Source organism: Phoca vitulina, unplaced genomic scaffold (assembly GCF_004348235.1).
Source record: "Phoca vitulina isolate PV1807 unplaced genomic scaffold, GSC_HSeal_1.0 scaffold87, whole genome shotgun sequence".
NCBI lineage: Eukaryota > Metazoa > Chordata > Mammalia > Carnivora > Phocidae > Phoca > Phoca vitulina.
This window is the reverse complement of record NW_022589790.1, coordinates 3198823-3217041: the sequence shown is the minus strand read 5'-3', so window position 1 is coordinate 3217041 and position 18219 is coordinate 3198823. Positions and strand designations below refer to the sequence as shown.

Here is an 18219-nt window from a genome sequence, read left to right as displayed (position 1 = left end):
GATACAGGGGCACAAATAGGAGGGTTATACTATTAATCTAGAAAGTAACTGCATTTTATTTTGATCTCAAATATTAATAAGACTCACATTTTCAAAATAACTAATTTTATATGAGGCCTTAGGAGAAAAAAAACAGGTAATAACATACATTACTAATAATTAAAGACTAGGGACTGGAAAACCTGGAGAGATTGCAAGTTGAAACCACAGATGACTTAGCAAGATGTGTTACTAGGTTTTCTAGGTTTTCTCTAGAAATTTAAATGTTTTCAGTTGCTTAGTAAGTAGTGCCATGTCTCCCTAGAAACATCAGAAAGTAAGTCCAAGGAAGATGGTATATATTTCGAACTGTCCTTCTAAAGTTCAGTAACTGGAACTACGTGTCCTTCAAAAGCTACATATTAGAAGTTTTGTTACTTTGAAATCCTCCAGATAAAGAGGTAATTTTCCATGTTGACCTGCAACTTATATGTTTATATTATCTGTAAAATTAGAGTAACATATTCCTTATACAGGGAATTGTGAATGTTAGGTTAAATAATAACTGTGATGATGCAAAGTAAATGTAAGACATTATTTAGAGCAATAAAATATATGCTAGTTATGGACCTTTGCAAGACTCCAGTGGCTCTATTCATGTTTTCAATCACTCATTATTCCACTTATATGCAAGCATCTATTGTTTACTCATTCCACAAAAAATTAAATATGTAGTTTGCCAATCAAGAACCAACAACCTAGTAAGGAAGACAGAATATTAAAAAAAATAATAATTGCAAGTGAGTAACAGTGGAACTTATTGCAAGTATAAAAAAAGTGTGATAAGATGTGTGCAATAAAGGTAATTCTGATCTAATGAACATACACTAAATGACACTTTGATGAGTAATTCATAAAAAGTAATACATTCTATCTTACGACAACTCTGATGTGGACAGGAGGATAAAACAATCTCAGAGAAGTTAATTAACTTGCCTGATGACACAGGAGTTAGTGGTAGAGCAGGATTCCAAACTCATGTTTGTCTGATCTTAAGGTCCACAATATTAGCTTTTTATATAGAACAGAGGTAGATGCCACACATCTTCTGTAAACTTAACATATGCAGAACTTGCTGTCTACAGAATGAAGGAAGAAACATAAAGATGCATGTGAATTGAAACTTGAAGGACAAATATGATATGATTTACAAAGACAAAGGATTGTGGAAGAGGAAAGACATTCTTTTTTTAAGATTTTTAAACATTTTTATTGATTTATTTGAGAGAGAGAGAGAGATCACGAGCAGGGGGGAAGGGTAGAGGGAGAAGCAGACTCCCCACTGAGCAGGGAGCCTGATGCGGGACTGGATTCCAGGACCCTAGGATCATGACCTGAGCCAAAGGCAGGCACTTAAACCACTGAGCCACCCAGGAGCCCAGAGGAAAGACATTCTGAGTAAAAGAAAACTCCTGAGTAGGGACCTACCTTCAGATTTATGTGTTGTATCTTTGGGATCTGTAAGTAGAAATGTGCGGAGTTGACATTGGGAAATGGAGAACACATGACTTGAAATAAAAGCTTGAATGACTTTCTGCGATACCTCACAAACAAGATCAAATAAGGAGATGAAATTCTGTTCTGCAGAAAATTTGAGCCATTTAATGCTTTTGAGAAAAAGAATGATAAATCCAATGGTGCTTTGGGGAAAACCCAAAAGGACTGTGTCAAATGACTGAAAAATAGAAAATCAGATTTATGCATAATGTCAGTGGGTGCAGATGCAAATAAGATTTTTTTTTTCTTCTGAAGTACTGATTAACTTTTTCAAAAGGCATCAGCAATCCTTTTTGTGAGAAGTGGTGTAATCCTCTGTCAGGAGGCATGGGCAGTTTTTGCTTGTTATTTTATGTATAACGAAGTGCCTAGTTCTTGTGTCTGCTGGTGGGATCATAATGATCATTCATTGAATGAGGCACATCTAGCCCAGAAATGGGCTCAGTGACCCTGATCTGCATTCAGTCAACAAGATCTTGCCTTTTTTTTCTCCCTTGTTCCTCTGTTTCTCTTCAGACCAAGATTTTTTCCCTTTATTATTCCTGCCTTTCAGTATTCTGTGGTTGTGCACTGTTTTTACTTAGCTAACATGACTCCCCCCCCTTCTGTCCACCCCACTCCCTTGAATTTCCCTTTTAACCTGTAAGTATAAGTATAAAAAAAACTTGTAAGTATAAGTATAAAAAACTGTTTAGCTACAGTTATGTTGTATATTTTTCAAGATATTTGTGGTAAACAATGACATTTTATTCCAAAATATGAGGATTTGATGATAATTCATGATGTTAATAAGTTTGTGAGGAAATTATTATATTACATATAGAGTGAAATAATGCGCATTTATCCTTAAGTGCATACCTCTACAATCTATACCAAGACATCATATATTATATATATAAAGGAGAATGTATTCTTCTGAATATCCTATAACTAAGGCTTTGCTAATGTAAGTTTCAACTGGAGAAGTCTGAGTTTACTGTTTGGAAATAAGTGCCTTGACAACCATGAAACGTTGTTCTCTCTAGTTTCCTGTGAGGGGGCCATAAAGTAAATGAGGGTTTGTTGTGTGGTTTAGACAAAATATGAGGTAATGCAATATAACATAATAACACATAATATTCCTGTGTCCTTTGATTAATGTTCAGCTTGAAGCAATAAAAAAAAAAAAAACATGGAACCAGTAAAGGGCTATACAGGCTCTATTTCTCCACTTAATAAACTTAAATACTGCATTGCTCTGTTGATAAATAACAATTCAAAACTGTGTCTCATAAATAGAGACCACCTAGTCTTGATCAGTCCTACTGTGCCCACACTGCTATTCTTCAACGGGGCTCTGATATGGACTAAACGAAAAGATGATTTTGCTTATGTGAAGAGACCGTGAGAGGTGTAGAATTAAAACACACCAGAGTTTGTTAGTGCACATGGACTGTAAAATAGAGTTATGAGCAGAAACTGGGATGGCAAGTGAGACCTAATTATAGAGCCAGTTCCTGTCATTTATTAATAATGGAGGCAAGGGGGGCACAGTGCTAAATGATTACAACACTTCCTTAACCAACTTCTCTCTCTTTTTTTAAGATTTTATTTATTTATTTGACAGAGAGAGACACAGCGAGAAAAGGAACACAAGCAGGGGGAGATGGAGAGGGAGAAGCAGGCTTCCTGCGGAGCAGGGAGCCCGATGTGGGGCTCAATCCCAGGACCCTGGGATCATGACCTGAGCCGAAGGCAGACGCTTAACAACTGAGCCACCCAGGTGCCCCAGCAACTTCTCTTTTATAAGCTACTGCAAAGAAATTTGATTTCTGGGTTTGAACATAGAATAAACTGCAGGATGGCAGCAACATTTCAGTTCCTGCAATGATCCCAGCTGTGTAAGTAGGATTGGGGCTTAACAGCAGTATATGGCCCTAATAAAGCAGAAGGATAAATAAGAAAACAATTAGATACAGGTAAAAAAAAAAAAAAAGCCACCTGGCCCATGGAGTTTCTCAGGCTCTGTAGCTTTCTTGGCACTCCTAATCTCCTAATTTAAAGACTAGTTAATTATATAATTCTGGTCCAACTTGAAAGAGCCAATGAATCTGACATTCTGTGTATAATTCAAGGATGCAGCCCAACTGCTTAAAATCATTACCTTGTAGGGAAAAAAATGACTGGAGATCTGTTAGAATTAAATTAATCAGGCTACTGGGGGGGGGGGGGGGTCTAAGGCTTCTAGGATTAATATAAGCAACCTGAGAAAGCTTTTCTCCTTTTGATGCTTGTCCCCCCCAGATCAGCAATCCATTTACACAGTCACAACAAAGTTTAATAAATCATCCAGGCCAGCACACAATACAGGACTCCTAAACCAACCATCCCCTTTGCAGGAGAGGGAGGGCTAGAGCAGAAAGGAAGATGTTTAAACCCCAAAATAAAAATCACAATCATTTCCTATAAAAATATGCCTCGATTCACTAAGTATCTATTGAATATGACTCATTAAATCTCTGCCTTCATTTAATTGACATCCTAATGAAGAAAGACAGACAAAAATCGGATAAATTAGTTTGGTGTCAGATGGGGGAGATACTAAGGAGAATAAAAACAAAACAATATTTAGCAAGAGGCCATAAAGGCTTTATGAAGCAGAAAGCACTTAGGTAAGAGCCTGAAAGTAGTGAGCGATTGGTCTAAGGAATAGAGAATGGTCTGAGGAACAGTCAGTACACACACACTGGGTTTGAGCATGCCAAGTGCGTTCCAGAAATGAGGAGGCCAGTGTGGCTGGTGGTAAGCGAGCCAAAGAGTTGGTAGGAACAGGAGATGAAGGAGTGTGATAGGTTCCATTTTGAACACACGAAAGAGAACATGCTCTATTATTTATGTGAAGTCAAGGCAAAAAATCAGGCAAAACATAAGCTTTAGAGAGAGTTATTAAACTATATGTTGCATGTGGGGGGTGATGGACTATGAAACGTTATAGGAAATCTTTTGGAAAAAATCCATATTTTTAGCTGAGTGGTAGCCACATAGGTTCAAACATGTATCAAATTTCATCCATGGTATACTTAAGATGAATTCAGTCAACTCTCCTTTCTACACATATGTTGCACTTCCATAAGAAGCTTGTACAGATACAAGGAGACAACAGCATAATACTGCCATATTATATCTAAGCCATCCCTCACAAAATTAATCCATCTATTTACTGATGATGTTAAAAGATGAAAAATATAACACCCAGTGCTCCATGCAGAACATGCCCTCTTTAACACAAACAATGAGTCATGGAACACTACATCAAAAACTAATGATGTAATGTATGGTGATTAACATAACAATAAAAATTTTTAAAAAGATGAAAAATAAGTATGCAGCAATATTATGCCATAGACATTTATTTCATTAGTAATTCACTTAAAACATTTTATATAATTTGTTCACCCATAAAAGTTATGGTAGGAGAAGTTTTCATGAATAATTTAGCAGCAAAAAGCAAAACAAAGCAAAAAAATAATTTAGCAGCATGGAATATGTTGTAATCAGATGTAACATACATTATTTTATGTAATGTACAATATTATATATATATTGTATACATTCCTTCCATGTTAGAGAAGTATATATACGTTGGTTAAAATACTTTTGAGTGCATTGAAAAATAAATGATCTTAATTTCAAACATATTTCACACTTATTTGCATGATAACATATTCATTACTACTTAATATATTTTAAAACCAAAAAGACCCTTTTAGGAGCGCCTGAGTGGCTCAGTTGGTTAAGCGTCTGCCTTAGGCTCAGGTCATGATTCCAGGATCCTGGGATCAGGCCTGCTTAGGGCTCCTTGCTCAGCAGGGAGCCTGCCTCTCCCTCTCCTCCCTGCTCGTGCTCTCTCTCACTATCTCTGTCTCTTTCTCTCAAATAAATAAATAAAATCTTTAAAAAAATAAAAAAATAAAGGACCATTAAACCTTTAAGTCCTAAACCACACCCCAAGTTATTAAAGTTTTACTTAGCGTTAAAAAAATTACAAAACAGGGCGCCTGGGTGGCTCAGTCGTTAAGCGTCTGCCTTCGGCTCAGGTCATGATCCCAGGGTCCTGGGATCGAGTCCCACATCGGGCTCCCTGCTCAGTGGGGAGCCTGCTTCTCCCTCTCCCACTCCCCCTGCTTGTGTTCCCTCTCTCGCTGTCTCTCTCCCTCTGTTGAAAAATGAATAAAATCTTTAAAAAAAAAAAAATTACAAAACAGATAAAACAATAGTAAATTCTAAATAGTAAAATTGTAAATAGTAAATATGTAAATAGTAAAAATGATAGTAAAATCATGTTTTAAATTACAGTTTTTGTCAAAATATAAACTTTTAGTAAATTTGGCAGAACCACATGGACATTTTTCATTTTCCAAAACCTCAAACTGAAACATCAAGCACACTTCTCTAAATGACTCTCAGAGGTGGGAAGGCCCATGCAAATAGAAAGAAAGGAAGCCAGTGCCTTGATCATTGAAGAGAGCAACAAGAGAATAAAAAAAAATGATTGTGAAAGTAGGAAATCAAAAATACGCTACTGTGTAGGTGAAGAAATCCCCTGCAAGACTCTTGCTAAGGAAATGAGAGAGATTAATTTTATACAGAGGAAAATAGTCTAAAGATAAAGGAGGAGCCATCTCTCTTTTCTTCAATGGTATTTATTTTTAAAATATGTTACAAACTATATTCAAAATTATGCTTGTACATTATATATGTGATCTCATTTGTCTTAATACCACCCTGCAATGTTAATATTCACAAATACTAAAATTTACAGAGTGGAAAATGAGGCTTGGAGAATTGAATTATCTAAGATTACACAGAAAAATAATGTTTGAGCCTTTTGAACTCTGCTTTTTCACTATACCCTCGCCTACTTCTCCAGTAAAACGACCCATACCAGAATATCTCATGGGTACATCAGATTCCAAGAGAGGGAATAAGAGATGGGCATATTGGTGAGGTACTATTTCCACTACAACTTACCATTATTAGCAATAAGTATTACTTAAGGTGCTTCTAACTGATGATTTCTCAATGTCTTCTGTTTGCTTGGTGTTTGAATAATCTCATTTCCACTAGTACATGATTCCTTTTACACCTTGGTAGACAAAATTTGTATTAGTATCATAGGGTGATATGCTACATTCAGTGGAAAATCTCATTGAATTCCCAGCAATTCATGAGCCTTCTTGTGACACTTAGTGTATTTCTGAAGTGATAAGCCACATTACACAGTTGAGTTGACTAGCTGCTAAAATTAGATTATATGTGTCTTGGGAAACCTCTTATGTTCTAATGATAAAACGTACTATGTTGTTATCTACATTTATTTTTTTTAAATCACATCAAGCTAACAATAAACTTTAATATTCCTAGTTTATAAATAAAAATATATGCTCAGAGAAATACTTTTTCCATATGTAGACATGTAGGTGTGGTGATTTAAGCTAGAAGTCCTTGATATTTCCATGACACAGTCTTGACCACTGTTCACATGTTATATTCTCTACAGTGAATACATTTATCATGGCACGGGAGAATCAGACCTTCAACTCAGACTTCATCCTGCTGGGGATCTTCCATCACAGCCTCACCCACACCTTCCTCTTTTCTCTGGTCGTGGGTGTCTTCACAGTGGCCTTCATTGGAAACACTGTCATGATTCTCCTCATCTACCTGGACACCCAGCTTCACACAGCCATGTACTTCCTCCTCAGTCAACTGTCCCTCATGGACCTCATGCTCATTTGCACCACTGTACCCAAGATGGCTTTCAATTACTTGTCTGGAAGGAAGTCCATCTCTCTGGCTGGTTGTGGAGCCCAGATATTCTTATATGTGTCCCTGCTTGGAGCAGAATGTTTCCTGTTGGCTACAATGGCCTATGACCGTTGTTGCCATTTGTCACCCATTACGATACTCAGTTCTCATGAACCAGAAAATCTGTTGTGTTATGGTTGTTTCTTCCTGGATTGTTGGCTTTCTTGATGGTATAATTGTCATTGCAGTTGCACTGTCTTTCCCATATTATGGTGCCCGAGAAATACCCCACTTTTTCTGTGATGTCCCTGCCCTTCTCACTCTCTCATGCACTAATACATTGCTATTTGAAAGGTTTAATGTTTATTTGCTGTGTAATTATGCTTCTCTTTCCTGTAGCAGTAATCATTGCTTCCTATGTTCGTGTTATTGTGGCTGTCATTCACATGGAGTCTGGGGAGGGTTGCCAAAAAGCTTTTGCCACCTGTTCTTCCCACCTCATGGTGGTAGGAATGTACTATGGAGCAGCCATGTTTATATACATGCGGCCTGTTGCTGATCGTTCCCCCACCCAGGACAAGATGGTGTCAGCCTTCTACACCATCCTTACTCCCATGCTGAATCCCCTCATCTACAGCCTCCGCAACAAGGAAGTGGCCAGAGCATTCATGAAGGTGTTGGGGAAGAACAAGTCTGGAGAGCAAATTGCCTAATAACTTTTTTCTGTCTTCTTTGCTTTATGCTGAAATTGATCTATTCGGCTGGTACAATTCAGCTCCCAATATTTACCTATCCTTGTATCAAAAGTTTTATAGACAAGTACACAAGATTTAGAAAGGGAAAAACTGTCAGCATGCTTTTTTGTTCAAATATTATATTTCTTTTGTTATGGAAACTTCAAAGTTTGGCTATAAGTAAATATTTGCTGTAAGATAATATGCACAATGTATAGTCTGTCTTTTTCAATACCAGTTAACAACAGAGAGATATTTCCAGTCACAATACCACATAATACAAACAGGGCACTGATAAACTTTTCTTAATATATAGTAGTTTTACATTTGGCCAATCAAAACATTCTCCAGAGTCCAATATCATACCTTGTTTAGATCAGTTTGTTAAAGTGAAAAACTAACTTAATTATATACCAAGTTATAGATTTATAAGATTATTATAAAAATTAATATACTTTATCTAGATAGAGAAAAGATCATCAGATTGATCATTAGGCATATTGAGTCTATCTTGTAATGGACATTGTCCTCCTTCAGGATATCAGAGGATTAGGGAACTCCTACTTATTTCTGTTTTCTGTAGACATCAGCCTTTTACATGGGAGACTGAAATGTGATTCCTCAAAGTCTGATCTTTTCATGCTTAAATGTCCTGATCATTATAAGGGTGTGTACTACAATTATATGGAAAAGTGATCAATTTTATAAATATAAAAGTTTAGGTTTTCTGAAGTCTGGAGAGTTTTTTATAAATCATGTGTCATGTGTGACATCACTATAGATAGTGTAATAATTATATTTATATGAAATGTAGCACAATTCTGGGGATTCTTTTGTTTTATGAGCAACAGCCACTATCTGAATTTTAACTCTTTTCTTAAAACTCTGTTGTTTTGAAACTGAATTACTTTTCCTTGTGCATAACAAATGAACACAAACTCAGCAGCTCTAAATAATAACTGTTTATAAAGTCCCAGTATATATAGGTAGGAATTCTGGCATGGCTAACCTAAGCATTCTGCTTAAGGTACCACAAGGTGGCAATCCAGGTGTTGGCTGAGGCTGCAGTTACATCTAAGGCTCAGGGTCATCTTTCAAACTCATACGGGTGTTGAAATAATTCATTTCTTTGCACGTGAAAAACTCATTATCTTACTTTGTCAAGGCCAGCAGGAGAGTCTGTCACCTAAGGAAAAGCCTAAGTCCTCTTTTAAAGGTCTACCAACTGGTTAAGACAAGCCAACTCAAGATAAGCTACCTTAGATAACTTGAAGTCATTTGATTTGGGATCTTAATTACATTGGTACACTCACTTCACTCTCTCCTTATAGAATAACATAATCATAGGGGCAATGCCAGGAGAAATAAATCATGGGGAATGTTTAGGATTCTGTCTACCACACACACCCACAAAACTTTCAGACTCTTATTTATAAAGGGCAAAATAAGGTAGTTACAATAACTCTTCCTGTCAGTGATGTGAGAACTTTGATTATGTCTTAATAATGGACCAAATTATTTAACTTTTAGTAATTCTTTTATGGAGTCCAGGGTAGGGGTGTGTGTGGTAAGAATAAAAGGCTAAGAATGGAAAAGTACCTGGTGTTGAGTCTGAGTAGGGAAAAGTGTCTTAAAGTTTTTCCCCTTCTCCCTGCTGTAAGGAGGTCTTGGAAGAGCCACCTGAAGAGGACCTCTGATAAATAGAATTAGCAATTAAAGTGCCACCACAGCTAGGAAAGGAAATATATAATAGCATGACCAGCCAATGGGTCCTGAGTCCTTGACTGCAACTCCCACTAGTCTGCAATGCATTGGCTGTGCATCAAGTCTGGAGTGAGGAGGGCAGCTTTTTCTCTTTAATGTGTTTAGTATATACATTTCCCTCAAATACAGATTTGCTATTATTAAGGAAATATTTCACATCACATATCATTAACTGATTTGGGAGTTAGTTGAAGATGGGGCAGGAAAGGGGTACTCTATCTACTGTAAATTGGGAAGATATTAAGGGTGATTATCCAGAGTACCATTTATCACTTCATTTTTCCCAGTAATGTTTTATTTATTTTTATTTAAAAACAAGGCAACTAATGAATTGTTGAACACTGCATCAAAAACTAATGATGTATTATATGTTTGGCTAATTGAACATAATAAAAATTAAATTAAAATTAAAAAATAAAAACAAGGCTACTAGGAAGAATATAATACGATCTATAGCCATACATTCTCCTAAGACTAAAAAAGTAAATAAATAAAATTTTGTGTATTCAGACTAACCCTACAAAGTTTGGTAGGGATATGAGTTGAAGGTTTCCATTACAGTAAAATCCTCATGAGCATCATGTAGATTTCTAATTTACACAGAGTTTAAAGGTAACATGTTTATGCCTTAGTTTTTCTTGTAAAATGTGTATGCAGTATTGTGGAAAAGTAAGTGTTTTTTGTTCCTTGGTGGAACTGTGAGTTGCTTTATTCTTTCATGAAGGCACTTTAGCCTTACTCATCTAGATGTATAATTTTATGTAGCTTTGAACAAATATGTTCCAAGTTAAAATGTTATCTTTAATAATCAGCAGTCAAATATTGATACACAAGTAGAGAAAGGAGAAAAAGTTTAAAGAATATATGACCAATTATAGAAGGGTTAAAGAAATACTGCATAAACTTCTACCTTTATCATCAATTTCATATTCACATTGTGTAACTCATAATTCCTAAATAATAAAATCTGTGCATCTGGCAGTAATTGGTTTTGACTCTTTTTCCAATTAAAAAATACAGAAATCTTGGGGTGCCTGGGTGGTTCAGTTGGTTAAGCGTCTGCCTTCAGTTCAGGCCATGATCTCAGGGTCCTGGGACTGAGCCCCACATCAGGCTCCCTGCTCAGTGGGGAGTTTACTTCTCCCTCTCCCTCTGCTGCTCCCCCTGCTTGTGCTCTCTTGCTTTCTCTGTCAAATAAATATAAATCTTTAAAAAAATAAAAATAAATAAATACAGAAATATTGCAATTCTTCATGGCCATTTCAGTCATTACTAGATATTTAGGTACTATTTCCCCAAAGCCCTTGTCAATAAATGGGATGACCTACCCACTTTTTTCACTTACAGATATTTGGGAAGTAAAAAGTATGGTTGGGCCACACCATATTGCTTCTAATGATTTCCATACTTTGGTTTTGTTAGAAAATCATTTTTGTATACTGGGTAAAATATCTTTTCTCATCATTGAACATATATATTAACTAAATGATTTAAATATCAATGACTTCTTTTAATTCTATGTCCGCTGAGATGATTTCTTATGGTGATTGGTTTTCTTACTTCATTTGCTCCCTTTTTCCTTCCCTCACCCTTTTTTATATCAATTCCGTAAGTGCTTATTGGAGGCTTTCAGTCAGGCAATGATGCATGGAGGTAAGTGATACAAAAAGAGTTTACTGGTGATTTTCAAGAGATACATTGTCTAGAGTTGGCATACATTCTGGATGTAAAAGACAGCTGTATTTAGTTGGTGAGGAGAAATTAAAATAAAAAGGAGCATATGAACATCATAGTAAATGTAGACAACCTATGGAATGTGAGCAGATATTTGCAAATATCTTATCAGATAAGAGGCTAAAATCTATAAAGAACTTATCAAACTCAACCCCCAAAAAACAAAAAATACAGTCAAGAAATGGTCAAAAGGCATGAATAGACATTTCTTCAAAGAAAACATACAAATGGCCAACAGACACATGAAAAAAATGTTCAACATCACTTGGCATCAGAGAAATAAAAATCAAAACCACAATGAGATACCACCGCACACCAGTCAGAATAGCTAAAATGAACAACTTATGTTGATAGATGTTGACAAGGATGTGGAGAAAGTGGAATCCTCCTACATTGTTGGTGGGAATGCAAGCTGGGGCAGCCACTCTGGAAAACAATATGGAGGTTCCTCAAAAAGTTAAAAATAGAACTACTCTACAACCCAGCAACTGCACTACTAGGTATTTATCCAAAGGATACAAACATAATGAATTGAAGCACCTGTTTAAAGCAGCAATGTCTGCAAAAGTCAAAACATGGAAAGAACTCAGATGTCCATCGACAGATGAATGGATAAAGCAGTGGTATATGTAATGGAATATTGTATGTAATGGAATGTTTCTCATTACAAATATGTAATGGAATATTTCTCAGCCATCAAAAAGAATGAAATCTTGTCATTTGCGATGATTTGGATGGAACTAGAAGGTATTATGTTAAGCAAAATAAGTCAGTCAGAGAAAGACAAAAAACATGATTTCACTCATATGTAGAATTTAAAAAACAAAACAGACGAACATAGGAGAAGGGAAAGGAAAATAAAATAAGATGTAAATTGAAAGGGACTCTAGGAAACAAACTGAGGGTTGCTGGAGGGGGGTGAGTTAGGGGAAGGGATAATTGGGTGATGGGGATTAAGGAGGACACTTGATGTAATGAACACTAGGTGTTATATGCAACTGATGAATCACTAAATTCTACTTCTGAAACTAATTTTTAAAAAGGAGAAAGGAAGAATTAGGAGGAGGAAGGAGAGAAGGAGGAGGAAATAGAGGAGGAATTGATAGAGGCTAATCTTGGAGCTCCATATAGAGACAAAGTGAAGAAGGTAATGACTTTATTTTCAGAAGAATCATGTTTGAATTTTGGTAGGCACAAAAGAAAAAACTGCTTAAAATATGTAGCTGAAAATACAATAAGCTTCAGGTTATAATTTAAGGTCAGTTGTTTAAATTTAGAAAACATTGTGAAAAATAATGAGATTAAAAAGGATCACAAATTAAGGAAAAAATGTTTATTGCACTGTTGAAGATCAACATTACATGGAAGAACTTTGGTTAAAAGCTATACATATATGTATGTATATGCTCATTATATATAATATATTTATGTGTATATTACATATATAATTGCCTCAGAAGCATAAAGACTTTAGAGTGTATACAAAAACACTACATCAAAAGCTAATGATGTACTGTATGGTGACTAACGTAATGTAATAAATTTAAATTAAATTAAAAAAATAAAGTCAATACTGCACCCCCCCAAAAAAGAGCATATAAAAAAACAGAAATATATAAGGTGTTGGTATAGGATTAAAAAAATTTGACTTTAGGATGTAAGTGCATTCTTCTGTGTTATGCAACTAAGAGAGGAAAGATCTATATGAAAACTTGACCTTGCATATGCAATTAAATTATTTACCTCTTATTATCTCAACTGTATAATTAGGATAATGAAATAATAATAACAACCCTCTTATCTACTTTACAGGTCTATCGTGAAAAAATATATATAACACTTAGCACCATAATATATTTTCATGTTTTATTTTCACAATTTAAAAAAATGCCAACAATCATGGTATGCTTAGTTACCTAATCCTATTCTTAGCCATTGAATGTGGGTTTTTACCTTATCAAAATTGTTAGTTGTTCAAAATCAATGGCTGTGAGCTAATCTTTATATCTTGGCCAGAAAAGAAGCTCTAAATTGTTTATTGAGTATTTGATATTTGAAAAATAATAGTGGCTTAAAACACTCATTTCATATATGATATAAATGCAAAGCTTTCAGTGAAACAATCATCAGACTTTAAAATACAATTTTAAAAATTGCTTTCTGCTCAATTCTACACATGACAAACCTAGTTATAGCTTTATTCATGAATTGCCTCTACTCAAATAATATGGGAGGTATTAAGACCATAATCTTATATTAAAGGACTGAAATGTAGATGGTGTGGAAAATGAAAAGGAAGAGTTCTTTTTTGAAGTTCCTCTTACCCATATGGTTGATAAAGTCTCAGAAATAGTTGATACTTAATTAAGTATAGATTCAGGGATTGGAGAAAAGATGGCAGAGGAGTAGGAGACCCTATTCCAACTGGTCCCCAGAATTGAGCTGGATATCTACCAGACCACTCTGAGCAACCATGAAATAAGCCTGAGATGTAAGAAGACCTGGATCTCTACAAACAGAATATCACAGATGGTTGGTTTCCAGGTACGAAGTGGGGAGCCCTGATTCTGCAGGCAGATATCGGAGGATAAATGGCATCAGGAGGGAGCCTGGCCTGGGGATCTTACACCGCCAGTGAGCGATAGCCTCCCACACTAGGGACAGGGCACAGACTCGCAGCGGCAGGGAGAGGACTTTAGGGCAGCCCCCAAGACTGAAACCTGGAGTGGCGGGGGCAGTTGGCAGTTTTAGAAGCACAAAGGGCAGAGACGTCCCCCGACCTGGAGGTGAGGACTGGGAGCACTGCAGAGGGGCGCACAACCCAGGACCCTGCAGTTTAAAGCAGCACAGACAGAGATGGAGATAGTGTGGCCTGGAGAGCTCACTGAAAAACAGACTGTGATCTCTCTACTCTGAGGAAGAGGATTGGAAACAGTCTTTTCTGCTCTGACTCTCAAAAGAGACACAGAAAGCAGCCAGGGAAAGCCGCCAGAGAACAAAAGCCCCAAAAAACTGGTTCCCACTGAGCCCATCCCCCACCACAGGGGGGCAGGGCAAATCTGCCCAAACAGGGTTGCCTACACAACAGCGCAGCAAGCCCCTCCCCCAGAAGACAGGCTGGGAGAACAAGAGGCCAGCAACCTTAAGGTCCCTAGAAAACAGGTGTATCTTCCTTGGGTTGTGGTCAATAATTTGGACTCTATACATTCCCTCAACCACCCATCAACAGAATGACTAGGAGGAGGAACCCCCAAAATAGGAAAGACTCAGAGATTATAACTTATGCCACAGATTTACAAATGGATGAAGATATAACCAAGATGTCGGAGATGGAATTCAGGCTAGCAATTGTGAAGACAATAGCTAGAATGGAGAAATCAATCAATGGCAACATAGAGTCTCTAAGGGCAGAAATGAAAGCTAAATTGGCAGAACTTAAAAATGCTATCAATGAGATCCAATCTAATCTAGATAATCTAACAGCTAGGGTAAGTGAGGCAGAAAAACGAATAAGTGACCTGGAAGACAATATAATAGATAAAAAGGGAAAGAGGAGGCCAGGGAAAAACAACTCAGAATCCATGAAAATAGAATCAGAGAAATAAGTGACACCATGAAGTGTTCCAATGTCAGAATTATTGGAATCCCAGAGGGAGTCGAGAGAGAGAGAGAGAGGACTAGAAGATATATTTGAACAAATCATAGCTGAGAACTTCCCTAATCTGTGGAATGAAACAAACATTCCTGTCCTAGAGGTAGAGAAGACCCCTCCAAGATCAAGGAAAACAGGCCAACACCCCGGCATGTAATAGTAAAATTCGCAAATCTTAGAACCAAGGAAACCATCCTAAGGGCAGTTAGGGGGAAGAGATTCTTTACGGACAGAGGGAGAAACATCAGAATAACGTCAGACCTATCCACATAGACCTGGCAAGCCAGAAAGGCCTGGCAAGACATATTCACATGCAGCCAAGAATACTGTATTCTATAAGGCTGTCATTTAGAATGGATGGAGAGATTCAGAGCTTCCAAGACCAGCAGAAACTGAAAGAATATGTGACCACTAAGCCGGCCCTGCAAGAAATATTAAGGGGGGTTCTATAAAAGGAGAAAGAACCCAAGAGTGATATACAACAGAAATTTACAGGGACAATCTATAAAAACAAGATCTTCACAGGCAACATGATGACAATTAATTCATATTTTTCAATAATCACGCTCAATGTGAATAGCCTAAATGCTCCCATAAAATGGCACAGTGTTGCAGATTGGATAAAAAGACAGGACACATCCATATGTTGTTAACAAGAGACTCATTTTGAACCTAAAGATACATCCAGACAGAAAGTGAAGGGATGGAGATCCATCTTCCATGCCAGCAGACCTCAAAAGAAAGCTGGGGTAGCAATTCTTATATCAGACAAATTAGACTTTAAACTAAAGTCTGTAGTTAGAGACACAGAAGGACACTAGATCATTCTTAAAGGGTCTATCCAACAGGAAGATCTAACAATTGTAAATATCTATGCCCCCAACATGGGAGCAGCCATCTGCATAAGCCAACTGTTAACTAAAACGAAGAGTCATATTGATAACAATACGTTAATTGTAGGAGACCTCAATACTCCACTCTCAGCAAAGGAAAGATCATCTAAGCAGAAAATCAACAAAGAAACAAGAGTTTTGAATGATACACTGGACCATTTGGACCTCATAGATATGTACAGAACATTCCACCTTAAAACAACAGAATACTCATTCTTCTCGAGTGCACATGGAACTTTCTCCAGAATAGATCACATACCGGGTCACAAATCAGGTCTCAACTGATACCAAAAGACTGAGATTATTCCCTGCATATTCTCAGACCACAATGCTTTACAACTGGAACTCAATCACAAGAAAAAATTTGGCAGAAATTCAAACACTTGGAAGCTAAAGACCGTTCTGCTCAAGAATTTTTGGGTCAACCAGGAAATCAAAGAAGAACTTAAACAGTTCATGGAAATCAATGAGAATGAAAATATGTCAGTCCAAAACCTACGGGATACTGCAAAGGCAGTCCTAAGGGGGAAATACATAGCCAACCAAGCATCACTTGAAAAAAAATAGAAAAATCCCGAATTCATAAACTAACTCTACACCTTAAAGAACTATAGAAAAAGCAACAAACGATGTCTAAGCCACACATTAGAAGAGAAATAATTAAGATTAGAGCAGAGATCAGTGAATAGGAAACCAGAAACACAGTGTATCAGATCAACGAAACTAGAAGTTGGTTCTTTGAAAGAATTAATCAGATCGATAAACCACTGGCCAGACTGATCCAAAAGAAAAGAGAAAGGACCCAAATTAACAAAATTATGAATGAAAGGGGAGAGATCACGACTAACACCAAGGATATAGAAACAATAATTAGAAATTATTATCAACAACTATATGCCAATAAACTGAGCAATCTGGATGAAATGGAGGCCTTCTTGGAAACCTATAAGCTGCCAAGACTGAAACAGGAAGAAATTGACAACCTGAATAGAGGAATGACCAGTAACGAGATTGAAGCAGTGATCAAAAACCTCCCAAAAACAAGAGTCCAGGGCCTGATGGATTCCCTGGGGAATTCTACCAAACATTCAAAGAAGAAATAATACCTATTCTACTGAAGCTGTTTCAAAAAATAGAAACAGAAGGAAAGCTTCCAAACTCATTCTATGAGGCCAGCATTACCTTAATACCCAAACCAGGCAAAGACCCCATCAAAAAAGAGTATTTCAGACTGATATCCCTGATGATTATGGATTCCAAAATCCTCAACAAAATCCTAGCTAATAGGATCCAACAATACATTAAAAGGATCATCCACTACAACCAAGTGGGATTTATCCCTGGGATGCAAGGGTGGTTCAACATTTGCAAATCAATCAATGTGATAGAACACATTAATAAGAGGAGAGAGAAGAACCATATGGTCCTCTCAATTGATGCAGAAAAAGCATTTGACAAAATACAGCATCCTTTCCTGATTAAAACTCTTCAGAGTATAGGGATAGAGGGAACATTCCTCAAGTTCATAAAATCCATCTATGAAAAACCCTGAGCAAATATCATCCTCAATGCGGAAAAGCTGAGAGCCTTTCCCTTAAGTACAGGAACACATCAAGGATGCCCACTCTCACCACTATTGTTCAACATAATACTAGAAGTCCTGGAACAGCAATCAGACAACAAAAAGAAATAAAACGTATTCAAATTGGCAAAAAAGAAGTCAAACTCTCTCTTTTTGAAGATGACGTGATACTTTATGTGGAAAACCCAAAAGACTCCACCCCCAAATTACTAGAACTCATACAACAATTCAGTAATGTGGCAGGATACAAAATCAATGCACAGAAATCAGTTGCTTTCTTATACACTAACAACACAACTGTAGAAAGAGAAATTAGAGAAACGATTCCATTTACAATAACACCAAAAAAACCATAAGATACCTCAGAATAAACCTAACCAAAGTGGTAAAGGATCTATACTCTAGGAACTACAGAACACTCATGAAAGAAATTGAAGAAGACACAAAAAGATGGAAAAATATTCCATGCTCATGGATCAGAAGAATAAACATTGTTAAAATGTCTATGCTACCCAGAGCAATCTATACCTTCAATGC

General features: G+C 36.7%; 1 protein-coding gene across 1 annotated transcript; it reads left to right on the top strand.

Annotated features, from left to right (window-relative positions):
- The first annotated feature begins 7089 nt into the window (after positions 1 to 7089).
- On the top strand, positions 7090 to 8036 carry LOC116626455 (olfactory receptor 2M3-like). The gene is given in 3 exon segments (XM_032395778.1): positions 7090 to 7454; positions 7456 to 7678; positions 7680 to 8036. Coding segments are annotated over 3 exon segments (945 nt in total).
- Positions 8037 to 18219: the final 10183 nt, after the last annotated feature.